Genomic DNA, 13,229 nt, shown 5'->3' with positions numbered 1-13,229 from the left:
TATTATAGTGTATAGACTGTACTGCACATAAATCACACAAGAATACACATTCTTTTCTTCTAAGTTCTTATGCAAACAAAAAGCAAATTTGAACTAGAGGTGTGCAAAACTGTAAGGAGAGGCATTCTGTGTCCAGGCTTTGCCGGGTCCAATGAAACGGTACAGGTATGTTAAACTCGCTCTCTCTCTACTGCTCTTTGAATATATAAAATTTAATGTGATTTTGTTTTGCCTCCTGCAGGTTTTCTAAACAACTTAACAATTTATTCACTGTAACTTGTGTTTCAAAGATTATGAGTTCTATCTTTAGATTTTGTGATGGGAGAATGTGATAGAATTTTTAGAGGTTCCCACAGACTCAGGCATAATTTTGTAGATGATACTTTTTTATCGATATTGACAAGATACCATAATTACATTTAAAAGAAAAGCCCAAGTATATAATGTTATAGCTAGAAGTCCTCTGAACAGATTGTATCCCCTCAAAATATAATCCATGGATATAAATGCAAAATAGATATAGGGAAAAGATGTGACCTCTATGTCTTTAGCCTAGAATTTTAAAAATAATTGGTAAGAGTTACATGGCAAGAAGAAATACTTCACTAAGATATATAGACTACTTCAAACTTCATTGGATCCCACATTCTCTAATTACTAATTTCTGTTTTTCTACGTAATTTAAAAATATGCTCATGATTTTATTAACTTTTCCATTTTGTTCTCTAATCCATAATTTGCTTCTCTACATGAAGCATAGCTGGAAGACATAAAAAAAGCCTCTTATGGACAAAGCAGTCCTTTCCTTCCAGAGCCTTAAATATGATTTTTAGCAACTGTAAGCTATTAGAAATCCATTTTTACATTAATATAGGGACTCCTCTAATTCCTGAAAATGCAGATGGAATGCAAACAGATGCCTCCAAATTTTCTTTTCCACCAACAATTTTTTTATTATTGATGCTATTTAGATCTGGTGTGGGGACAGAGTTATGCTGAACAATGATGAAGCGGCAGCAACAGAGAGGTTCCCCACTACTCAGTGAAACCAGTAAGAGCTGGGCTGAGTAATGGAACCTCACAACACAGCATCACAGCAGTGGCAGTGAGTGGCCAGCTGCGATTACAGCAGCAGGAATAATTGTGGCAGAGGCAGTGGCAGAGATAATAGGAGCAGTGAAGCAGTTGCAGAGGTGGTGGTGGCAGCTCGATGCCCCCCTTCATGTGAACACACCTCTGGACTCTGGGTCTTTGTTCACCACGGACGACCAACTGTGAGTGGGGTGCCCTGGAGGGAAGGGGAGTGGTGTGTTAAAGGAACATTTGTTTGTCAGACTTTCACCCTGCGAGTTGGAAAACTGAGGCAAAGGACACTGCTCAACATACTGTGTGGGGAGGTAGTTTGATTATGATTAGGTGCTTTTGAATCATGGTTGTGGTGTTTTGCCAAATTAATGCTGAGTTCCTTTTCCCTTTTCATAAAAACTTTCTTTTGTTATACACAGACTCAGTGCTTGTGGATGGGGAACTGTTGCCTCTGAGAGGTGCTGAGGGGTGGTTAGTTTCCCAGGTTATGGGGTGGGGGGCTCACGTCAGTTCTGTTCTGTATTGTTCAGAGGAACCCCTAGATATTGAACCTGGCCCCTGTTGCTGCTGACTCCACCTGGCAGAAGAGTTGTGTGCAACTGCCTGACTATGCTGTCTACATGCTCTAGATGTGCTCCTGCCTGGAGTAGACAGGAGGTACTGGCTAGCTAGGCCTGTGCGGAGAAGAGGCTGTTCGGGCACAGCTACAGACCAGTTGTAGAAATGGGGACATCTACAAATAGATTGCACGGTGGATGCAGGCAGCGGGGTATGACAGAGATCAGCAGCAGTGCTGGGTGAAAGCCAAGGAGCTGTGTGAGGCATACCACAAGACCAGGGAGGCCAACAATCAGCATCGAGCCACAGACTGCTGCTTTTACAACGGGCTGCGCACCATACTTGGCAGAGACCCCACCAGCACCCCCTAATGCACTGTGGATACCTCTGAGGAATCCGAGACACAGGCCCCTGACAGGAAGAGTGAGGAGGCGCAGGAAGAATAGGAGGAGAAGCAGCAGCGGGGTCCAGCTCTGACACAAGCCAGGATCCATTCGAGAGTCCATCATGGACAAACAGTCTTGCCCATTGAGCACGGATGAGCCCAATGCAGGGGAAGGCACCTCAGGTAACTGTGTGCATGCGTTCTCCCTTACAGTGTTTAAATGTGACGATAGCACCCCGCCCATCCCAAGGTTAGCAGGACATCGGTATTTCCTTGTTTTTGTTTCACTCATAAGAGCAAACATAGTGATAGAACAAACAGAAATAGAATTATTAGCTGTTCCCTGCAGCGTGAGGCAGGTGGGGTGGCATATGGAGCAATTGGTTTATGCACATAGTGATGTCCCTTGTATCCTCCTGAGAGATCTCAATGAAACTTTCATGGAGATACTCTGTGATCGTCTCCCAAAGGTTTCTAGGGATGGCTGCCTAATTTCTTCCTCCGCAAAGGGACACTTTCTCAGGCCACTCCCTGATGACTTCGGTGGCATCATTACAATAAACAGTCTAGCGGCATATGGGCTGGGGCAGCTTTGGGATACCAGCACCAGCTGTGCTCTCTGTGCCGTTGTCACCCTCAGGAGTGAGATATCAGCTAAAATCACCACAGCCTGTGGAAAATGATGCCAGTATTCAGTGCCATTCCCTGTACTTGTACCCATGGAAATAGGGGGCTGAAAATGGTATTGTTTTATCCATAAATCCCTCCTCATTTACTGCCCCCTCCTTGTCCCTGATGGTGCTGTGCAGCGGTGCTCCCATGCTGAAGTGTCAATAAGTGTGTCTTATTTAAAGTAAATAAGGGAAGGGAGTTCTGAAATTTATCTTCTCTTTCGCTTACTGTTGTGACTGTAAATACAATAATACACCTGTCTGTTTTATCTGTAGCTGCTGCCGTTGTGGCTTTGAGGAGTGCCCCCCTCCTCAGCCATGGCATGCCTGACCCTAATGAAGAGGAGAAAGAAGCAGACTAGCAAGAACGTGTTCACCGAAATCCTGCAAGCCAGTGCTGCATTGGACTGTGAACAGAGGGCCTGGAGTACAGCAAACAGCCTGGACAAAGACGGATTGGCCAGGAGAAAGGCCCAGGAGTCCCAGCAGAACAAGGAGAGAGAGATGCAGCAGGACATAATGGGGCTTCTCAGGGAGCAATTCCAGATGCTGCAGACTCATGTTGATCTACAGGTCCAACAGAGCTCACTTCCCTTTGCGGTCAATGGAGAACTCTATTTCAGCAGCTCCCCACTCCCCTCAACATTCTACATGGCATCAGGGGCTGCAGCCCCACCCCTAACACTCCAAACCGGGGGACAGTAAAGAAAACCTCCGCTTCACTACACCAACCGGGGCTCTCACAGGCCAGGTATGTTAGTAGGGTTACCATTCGTCCGGATTCCCCCGGACATGTCCGGCTTTTTCGGGTTAAAAATAGTGTCCGGGGGGGAATTTGTCAATGTCCGGACTTCCCCTCCTCCCCCCCCCCATGCAGAGCATGCGCGCGGCTTACAGAGCAGCCGGTGCTCCAACAGCCAGAGCCAGAGCCCTTCCTGCACTTCCCCGCTCCTCTCTCCTGAAACTTGACACCACTCCCCCCCTCCCCCTCCCTCCCCCCGCCCTGCATTCACAGATCCCGGCTGTTCGTCTGGAGCTCGGACCCTGCTGCCCTCCCCCGCTGTCGAGCGCGCTGCTCTGCAGCACAGTAAGGGGGCCGGGGGCCAGAGAAGCGGCAGGGAGGTTCTGGGGGAGGGGGTAATCAAGAGACAGGGAGCAGGGGGGAGGGTTGGATGGGTCAGGGAGTTCGGGGGGGGGGCTGTCTGGGGGTTGGGGGTGTAAGGTTTTGGGCAGTCAGGGTACAGGTGGGGGGGGTTTCAGGAGGGGGCAGTTAGGGGACAAGGAGCGGGGGGGGGGTTTGGGGAGTTCTGGGGGGGGCTGTCTGGGGGTTGGGGGTGTAAGGTTTTGGGCAGTCAGGGTACAGGTGGGGGGGGTCTCAGGAGGTGGCAGTTAGGGGACAAGGAACAGGGAGGTTTAGGTAGGGGGTGGGGTTCTGGAGTACAGTTAGGAGCAGGGGTCCCAGGAGGGGGCAGTCAGGGGACAAGGAGCGGGGGGGGGGGTGGGGGAGGGGAGTTCGGGGGGGGCTTTCGGGGGGAGGGTGGATAAGGTTTTGGGCAGTCAGGGTACAGGTAGGGGGTAGGGTCCTGGGGGGCAGTTAGGGAGAGGGGTCTTAGGAAGGGGCAGTTAGGGGATAAGGAACAGGGAGGCTTAGGTAGGGGGTGGGGTTCTGGAGGGCAGTTAGGAGCAGGGGTCCCAGGAGGCGGGGGACAGGGAGCAGAGGGGTTTAGATGGGTCAGGAGTTCTGGGGGGGGGCTGTCAGGGGGTGGGGGTGTGGATAAGGGTTGGGGCAGTCAGGGGACAGGTAGGGGGTAGGGTCCTAGGGGGCCAGTTAGGATGTGGGGAAGGTCTCAGGAGGAGGCAGTCAGGGGACAAGAGGCAGGGAGGCTTAGGGAGGGGGTGGAGTCCTGGGGGGGCAGTCAGGGGACAAGGAGTGGGGGGGAGGGTTGGGGGTTCTGAGGGGGCAGGAAGTGGGAGGGAGTGGAAGGGGCAGGGGCGGGGCTAGGACAGGATGGGGCGGGGCTAGGACAGGATGGGGCGGGGCTCCTCCCGTCCTCTTTTTTGATTGTTGAAATATGGTAACCCTAATGTTAGGCAGCATGGATTGAAATAGATATGAAAGTTTTGTACTGTTCTAATTGTAGAGTTCTGTGAATTTATTTTATAACTTTGTTTTTTAATTGCACATTATTTTTTGCATTGTTTTGGATATGCAATACATTTTTATTTTTTTGAAATAAATTAATCTTTATTACTTCATAACATACTGCAGAATGCCTAGTGCTATTCAAAGCACCCTCTACTTGTAATTGTACAGGTCCACAGAACTCATATGTTGAGTATCAAACACAGTGTAACAATTATAAATGTACAGGGAGCACCTCATAATTCATAGGTTCACTAAAAGACAGTGATATTCATAAATGTACAGCAAGCACTACACAATTCCTAGCAACACCCAACGCCCTTCAGGGCCAGGTAGAACACAGTCCAGCATGGCACATTACTGTGCGGACCACTAAAGTGCTCTTCCAAGGCCTCGCTCAGGCGCTACTTCTACGTGGAACTCTTCCAATGGCCCTTTGATCTGTTCAAAGCCAGCAGACAGCTGCTCCACCTCCACCCTGGCAGCAACTTTTCACCCTTTGCTTCACAGATATTATGCAGGACACAAGAGGCAGCTATAACCAGGGCCATCCTTACCCATATGCAAACTACACAGCTGCGTAGGGCACCAGGAAATTTGGGGCAGCTGCATGCTGCTCCAGCGGCCAGCCCGATCCTCCAGCTGGCTGAGCCGACCAGGAAAGCTGCCCCCGCTCCTGCCCCGCCCCATCCCCACCCTGCTTCTTCCTGCCCCCACTCCACCCCTTCCCCTCCCCTCCCCTCCCCCACCTCACCCCTTTCCCAAAGCCCCTGCTCCGCCCCCGCCCCACCTGTTCCCACCCCTGCTCCACATTCCGGGGGACCGCAGCATGGGTCAGGCACGCCCTGCACTCACCGGGTGGGGGGAAGTGGAGCAACCTGGCCCCAGCTCACTCTGCTCCGCTGGCTCCCAACTGCGCTGCCAGTGAGTGCTGGGGGGGTGGTTCCCCTCTGACCCCCAAGTCCCAAGGCTGGGAGCCAGGGGAACAGAGTGGAGTGGGCTGGGTCTGGGTCACTCCATTTCCCACCGCCCGGTGAGTGCGGGTTGGGCCCGCCCTGCAATCACTGGGTGGCAGGAAGTGAAGTGACCCGGCCCCAACCTGCTCTGTCAGCTCATGCTGGTGGGCAGTTTCCCCCCTGCCCTCCAAGCCCTAAGCCTTCTCCTGTCCCCCACAGACCTTGGGCACAACCCCCCACTCTGCGGAGGCCTCGGGACCCCCCCTCCCCGCATCCCCTCCCCTTGTGGGGGGGGGGCTGCGTAGGGCACCTCAATGTCTAGGGATGGCCCTGGCTATAACCATTGGGATATTTTTCTCACTGAGATCTAATCTAGTGAGTAAATGGTGCCAGCATCCCTTCAATCTCCCCAAAGCAGATTCAGTTGTCATTCTGCCCCTGTGAAGCCGCTAGTCGAATCCTTGAGTTGTCAAGATAGCCAGTGTACTGTTTTATGAGTCAGGAGAGCAAGTAGCTTGGGTCCCTCAGGATCACCACCAGCATTTCAGTATCACCAAAGGTAATCCGCCAGTCAGAAAAAATTGTCCCCACTTGCAGTTTCCTGAAAAGACTTATGTTCTTAAAGCTGTGAGCGTCATGCACTTTCCTTGACCAGACAACGTTGATACCAGTGAAGCATCCCTGGTGTGCTCCACCCACCGTTGCATAACCATGGAAAAGTAGCTCTTTGTGCTGATTTACCCTCTGACAAGGTGGGATGGTGCCAAAATAGGGATGTGCAGATCATTTATCGCTTTACTGCAGTTTGGAAACCACTTAGCCGCAAATCCATCGACATTGTCCTGCACATTGCAGAGAGTCACAGTCCTGTATAGTAAGATACAATTCATGGCCTTGCACAGTTGCATGACAATGGCCCTCCACGGTGGCTTTTCCAACACCAAAATGATTTTCCAATGACTGGCAGCAGTGCGGCGCTGGAAGCAGCCACTGTGTGATCACCACTCACTTCTCCGCTGTGAGCGCAGCTCTCGTTCTGCTGTCCCCATGCTGGAGGACAGGGGCGAGGTCAGCACACAGATCCAGGAATGTGGCCTTGTGCTTCCTAAAGTCCTGCAGCCACTGCTCATCATCCCAAACCTGCATTACAAAATGATCCCACCAGTTAATATTTCCTTCTCAGGCTCAGAAATGTTGCTCCCCCATCTGCAGCTGCTCTGTGAATAACCTTGAATTGTTTTTTGCTATGTTGATTAGCAAACTATCATCACAGAAATTGTCATGTCCCCCGTTGTTGTGGTACTTCCTGCGGTAGTTCCTGCGGCTCTGCAAATACTGGAGGATCATTTGTCCTCTGCTTGCAACGTTCTTGACAATAGTGCATGTCCGAGACCAATACAGGTTTGAATGAGGATCAAGTGGAAGGAGGAAAATTGAGACAGAGGCAGATTGCAATTCAAAAACAGGTGGCCGTTTATTAATGGGGAAAAAAATCACAACTTGGGCTGGGGAGGAGCACTTTTACCAACCAACAATACAAATTCAAACAAGTAACCAACCAACCAGAAATATCACCAGAGCAGTAATATAAAACAAGCTATATACATTTAACAACAAGGAATCTACAACCAACTATTTACCAAAAACCAGAACAAGCATACAAAACTGAATAAACTGTAACAATTTGCCCTCTATACACTGTACAAGAGATTTGGTACCAAGTAATAAAGAAAAAAGGCCTAACCAACAGAATATCTACAAAAATTAATACATGCATACCACACTCCAGGCGCAGCTGATCAGCAGTACAGACACCAAGAACATGATGAGATGGAACCCGAAATTACACTACACAAGCTAGCTAAATCCAGAGGAGATCCTGGCTGAAAGGGTGATCAGGCCTTCCAGCTAACACACGGACACTCCTGCTGATTTAGACCAGAGACATAGTTTTGATCGAAGACCCTTGCACGTGCTAGCATCTAATTGGTTCCCCGCTCCTGCACCAACCAGGCTCCGAGCTGGTGCCCTCTATGCAACAGGCACTGCACAAGGCACACTAGGCTTATGCACACGGCCCGCTGGAATTGTAGCACACGGTACCAATGTGACCTACAATTGACCAGGCAGAAGGTTCGAGAATGGTCACACGGCCCCAATGTGTTGCACATGACACCAAGGCGCTGCACACAGCACCAAGGCGCTGCACACGACACCGATGTGACCTTCTGACCGACAATTGGCCATCCGGACGCCATGACAGAGCATAGGGCTACGACAGTGCAGAGCTGTGTGGGCTCATGATTTTGTCAGAAATGGCTGACAGCACATATGTTTATGAGATTTTTTAAAAGAGGTGCAAAAATTATGGGATAGGGATGGCATTACGGGATGCAGAAAGTTGCATGTTGGGAACTTGCTCCCTTGCTCCCAGCCCCTCCTGTGTGACTCATGTGTGCCCCACAACACACTGGGAAAATTCTCTAGAAGGGCTTACACCAGAGAATGGTGCATGGTACACTCAGGTATCTATCCCTGGTGCACCACACTTTGCTTTGACACAAGCATTCCTGGTGAGCACGTGAAGTGCCAAGTAGCCAAATATGCACGCACATGAACGATATACTAACTGCAGCAATTATACCCTGACTGACTTGTGTTGACCACAGTTTGTAGTGTAGACATGGTTAAAAATCATCGGTGTATGTGGAACTTTCCAGCACTGCATGGACTATACAGCAGCCATTCTTTTTAGGTGACAGATCTGAGGAACTGTCCCAGATTGAGGTATCATTAGAGGAGCTTTTGGAACAAATTGATAAATTAAACAGCAATAAGTCATCAGGATGAGATGGTATTCACCCAAAAGTTCTGAAGAAACTCAAATGTGAAATTGCAGAAGTACTAACTGTAGTCTGTAACCTATCATTTAAATCAGCTTCTGTATCACATGCCTGGAGGATAATGTGACACCAATTTTTAAAAAGGGCTCTAGAGGTGATCCTGGCAATTACAGGCCTGTAAGCCTGACTTAGTATTGGGCAAACTGGTTGAAACTATAATAAAGAACAATATTGTCAAACATATAGATGAACATAATTTGTTGAAGAAGAGTCAACATGGTTTTAGTAAAGGGAAATCATGCCTCACCAATCTACCAGAATTATTTGAGGGGGTCAACAAGCATGTGGACCAAGGGGATCCAGTGGATATAGTATATTTAGGATTTTCAGAAAGCCTTTGACAAGGTCCCTCGCCAAAGGCTCTTACACAAAGTAAGCTGCCAAGGAATAAGAGGGAAGGTGCTCTCATGGATTGGTAACTGGTTAAGATAGGAAACAAAGGGTAGGTGGTCAGTTTTCAGAATGGAGGGAGGTAAATAGTGGTGTCCCCCAGGGGTCTGTACTGGGCCCAGTCCTATTCAACATTCATAAGTGATCTGGAAAAAAGGGTAAACAGTGAGGTGGCAAAATTTGCAGATGATACAAAATTATTAAAGATAGTTAAGACCCAGGCAGACTGCGGTGAGCTCTCAAAATTGGGTGACTGGGCAACAAAATGGCAGATGAAATTTACTGTTGATAAATGCAAAGTAATGCACATTGGAAAGCTTAATCCCAACTATACATATAAAATGATGGGGTCTAAATGAGCTGTTATCACTCAAGAAAGATCTTGGCGTCATTGTGGATAGTTCTCTGAAAACATCCACTCAATGTGCAGCGGCAGTCAAAAAAGCAAACAGAATGCTGGGAATAATTAAGAAAGGGATAGATAATAGGACAGAAAATATCATGTTGCCTCTATATAAAACCATGGTACACCCACATCTTGAATACTATGTGCAGATGTGGTTGCCCCATCTCAAAAAAGATATGTTGGAATTGAAAAAGGTTCAGAAAAAGGCAACAAAAATTATTAGGGGTATGGAACGGCTTCCGTATGAGGAGAGATTAATAAGACTGGGACTTTTCAGCTTGGAAAAGAGACAGCTAAGGGGAGATATGATTGAGGTCTATAAAATCATGACTGGTATAGAGAAAGTAGATAAGGAAGTGTTTTTTACTACTTCTCATAACACAAGAACTAGGGGTCACCAAGTGAAATTAATACGCAGCAGGTTTAAAACAAATAAAATGAAGTATTTCTTCACACAATGCACAGTCAACCTGTGGAACTCCTTGCCAGAGGATGTTGTGAAGGCCAAGACCATAACAGGGTTCAAAAAAGAACTAGATAAGTTCATGGAGGATTGGTCAATCAATGGCCATTAGCCAGTTGTCCCTAGCCTCTGTTTGCCAGAAGCTGGGAATGAGCAACAGGGGATGGATCACTTGATGATTACCTGTTCTGTTCATTCCCTCTGGGGCACCTGGCATTGGCCACTGTCGGAAAACAGGGTACTGGCTAGATGGACCTTTGGTTTGACCCAGTAGGGCCATTCTTATGTTCCCTCCACAGCACATTCCTGCACCTCACTGACTCTGATCTCTTATACTCTGTGTAGCATGTGATATTTTTGTAGCAAAATTCATACAATAAACTGTCTCATTTTCTTGTAGCTAGGAAGACAGATTCCTTACACAAAGGCCACATCCTTCTCCTTCCTGGGAAAAGATGGTGGACAAGGTGCTCCGGAAGGTGTTCATTTTCCTTGTCCTAATTTTCATTCTTGGAAGTCTTCTTTCTGGAGTATTCTACAAGTGGCAAACAAAAGTGATGGGTGAGTAAATAATATATAAATAGAATCCTCCTGCCATTCATTTCCCAGGTTCTCCTAACAAGCCTTTTAATAATCATGGTAGCTTGTGTTGCACGCCTGTAATAGTGTAGACAAGTGACAGTGAACTAGAGATTTGTGTTAATCCTGAGCTGCAATTTTAGTTCCTCAAGGGGTTAATTTGAGTTCTGTGATTTCCCAAATGAAAAGAGAATTCTGTGAAGTTACTTTACACTGATGGTGTATCTTCCTTTCTTGCACACATCGTCTCTTCCAGTTCCTAAGGAAGATTGGCTGATGAGTCAAGTCTATCGCAAAGACACACTGAACTCCACCTGCCTGATGAACAACCTCTCTCATTCACAAAGCAAACTGAAACATGATGTTGCAACACGGATCTTTGTGGAACATAACCACAAGTTCATCTACTGTGAGGTGCCCAAGGTGGGCTGCTCCAATTGGAAGAAAATCATCCTTCTCCTCACATTGAACCTAAGCAGAAAGGCTAATGAAGTCGACCATGATCTCATCCACCAAACTCCACTGATAAAGAGGCTGAGTTCTTACCCTTCTGACTACCAGGAGAAATTACTGACCAGTTACACCAAAGTGATGTTCACTAGAGATCCCCTGGAACGGTTGGTTTCAGCTTACAGAGACAAGCTTCTGCACTCTGAGCCATACTATAGTATCACTGTGGCAAATGAGATCAAGGCCATGTGCAGGAAAAATGAAAATTCAACTGAAAAGGTGACTTTCCAGGAGTTTGTTAAGTTTATTCTGACAAAAAACCAAGAACATTTGGATGTTCACTGGAAACCAATGTTTCTACTCTGTGATCCTTGCAACATTCACTATGATATCATGGGGAAGTTTGAAACGTTGGAGCAAGACTCTGAACATGTTCTCAGGAACATTGGAGCTCCAGAGGATCTGCACTACCCTAACTTTAAGGCATATAGCTCAGAGAAACGTACTAGTGATGATATCACTTTAGAATATCTCAGAAAGCTGAGCTCAGAGCAAATTGAAGAGATCAAGAAGCTGTACCAGATGGATTTTGCCTTGTTTAACTATCCTTATGATTTGAAAATGAACCTTTATGAGACTGATACAGTATGACCAGGAGGGACATTTTTATTCATATAATATCACATGAAGTTGTCTACAAAGATTACAGCAATCAAGCATTGTTATTGTTTTGTAGCTCATGGAACTATTTGTTGTATGCACTCCTCTATTGAATCAATGTAAGAAATTTTCCACCTGTATGATATTTTCCTTCTGCTGATCTGATTGCCTTGAAGATATCTGAAATGCACAGAGTCCGTTGGCATGATGGAGGTAAAGGATGGGGAATATGGCCTTTCCATACACAGATGTTTCAGAGTGTCCACTTTGAGTCTAGATTATTTTGATTTTCAATTAATAAAAAAATACAAAGCAGCATGTGTGTCCCTAACCATGTAGGAACCTCCAATGGGAATTCTCTAGCAGGCAGGCAGACTTACAAGTAAAGGTGAGGTGCACCAAACAGAATCATTACTACATTCACTTCTGGAAATTGTCAGAGTACAGCAGCACTCTCACCATACCCCCATCAAGTCTCCTACCTTCAAGGGTGTTGGAAGGAGTTGGTATAGATCAGGGCCGGCTCTAGGTTTTTTGCCGCCCCAAGCAAAAAAAATTTTGGCTGCCCCCTATCCCAGCCCTGGGCGCCTCGCCGCACCCCCCTGCCGCCGCAGCCCTGAGCTCTTCTCCACCACCCGCACCCCCCTGCCTCCCCAACCCTGGGTTCTCACCCCCCTGACCCGCACCCCCCTGCCTCCCCAGCCCTGGACTCGCACCCCCCTGCCGCCCCAGCCCTGGGCTCTCCCCCCCCAACCGCACCCCCCTGCCGCCCCAGCCCTGGGCTCTCCCCCACAAAAACACACACACCCTGCCGCCCCAGCTCTGGGTTCCCCCTACCTCCCCACCATTGCCCCACACACACCTCCTGCTGCCCCAGCCCTGGCCTCACCTCCCCCCCCTCCCCGACCTGCACCCTCCTTCCGCCGCAGCCCTGGGTCACTGGTAACTCGTTCCCAGGGCAGGTCATTCAGCAGGAATTTTAGATGTGTACAGAACACAGACAGGATTGGTTCCCATATGGTTAAAGTAGAACAATTTTCAGCTTGTGTGATTGGAGGATATCTGGATCCATATTATAAGACTGTCCTCCATAAATGAGGAAAAGTTGAGGTGCCTTTATTATTCTTTTGTTCCACTCTTTCTTTCTATGGGGAATTTGCCAATGCAATATCACTGTCTTCCTTTTAAAGAAACAAACAAACAAAAAAAAGGCAATGGCTGTTGAAAATAGCAATTCCAGTCCTAATAACCACTGGGAAGCATTTCTTGCTCAATTTTATCCTACCTTTTCTACAGCAAGTTACAGTGGATCAGTATATTTGATTTGGGACAAATGAAGTAACAGCTGCCCAAACTGAGCTTGAGCACTCCTGAATTTTGAGGTGTTCAAATCTGGAAGGCAGGTGCTGGGGTGGGGCCTGTGGCTCCGCAGGGGAGCACGGCAGCATGTATGCAGCAGCATGTCTGGCGCTGCGCAAAGCCAGACACGCTGGTCTGAGTGGCACGGTAAGAGGGCTGGGGGGTTGGAGAAGGGGTAGAGGGTTCCAGGGGGGAGGGCAGTTGGAGGGAGTGGATGGGG

General features: G+C 48.1%; 1 protein-coding gene across 11 annotated transcripts in view; it reads left to right on the top strand.

Annotated features, from left to right (window-relative positions):
* The window catches only part of LOC112059792 (carbohydrate sulfotransferase 9-like), a 99,557-nt gene extending 87,592 nt beyond the window's left edge, over positions 1-11,965 (top strand). For 6 of the 11 annotated variants that reach the window (XM_065593095.1, XM_065593091.1, XM_065593100.1 and 3 more), the window contains 2 exons: positions 10,362-10,522; positions 10,797-11,965. In XM_065593095.1, coding sequence (XP_065449167.1) covers positions 10,417-10,522; positions 10,797-11,641 — 951 coding nt within the window. In that variant the 5' untranslated portion in view covers positions 10,362-10,416 and the 3' untranslated portion in view covers positions 11,642-11,965. Of the gene's footprint in view, positions 1-102; positions 166-971; positions 2,213-2,976; positions 3,452-10,361; positions 10,523-10,796 lie in introns of those variants that run through there. The other 5 variants (XM_065593089.1, XM_065593090.1, XM_065593097.1 and 2 more) reach the window with 3 other exon arrangements.
* The last annotated feature ends 1,264 nt before the right edge of the window (positions 11,966-13,229 follow it).

The sequence above is a fragment of the Chrysemys picta genome, chromosome 4 (assembly GCF_011386835.1).
Source record: "Chrysemys picta bellii isolate R12L10 chromosome 4, ASM1138683v2, whole genome shotgun sequence".
NCBI classification, from domain to species: domain Eukaryota; kingdom Metazoa; phylum Chordata; order Testudines; family Emydidae; genus Chrysemys; species Chrysemys picta.
The sequence above is the reverse complement of the archived record's forward strand: the minus strand, read 5'-3'. Positions and strand labels throughout refer to the sequence as shown.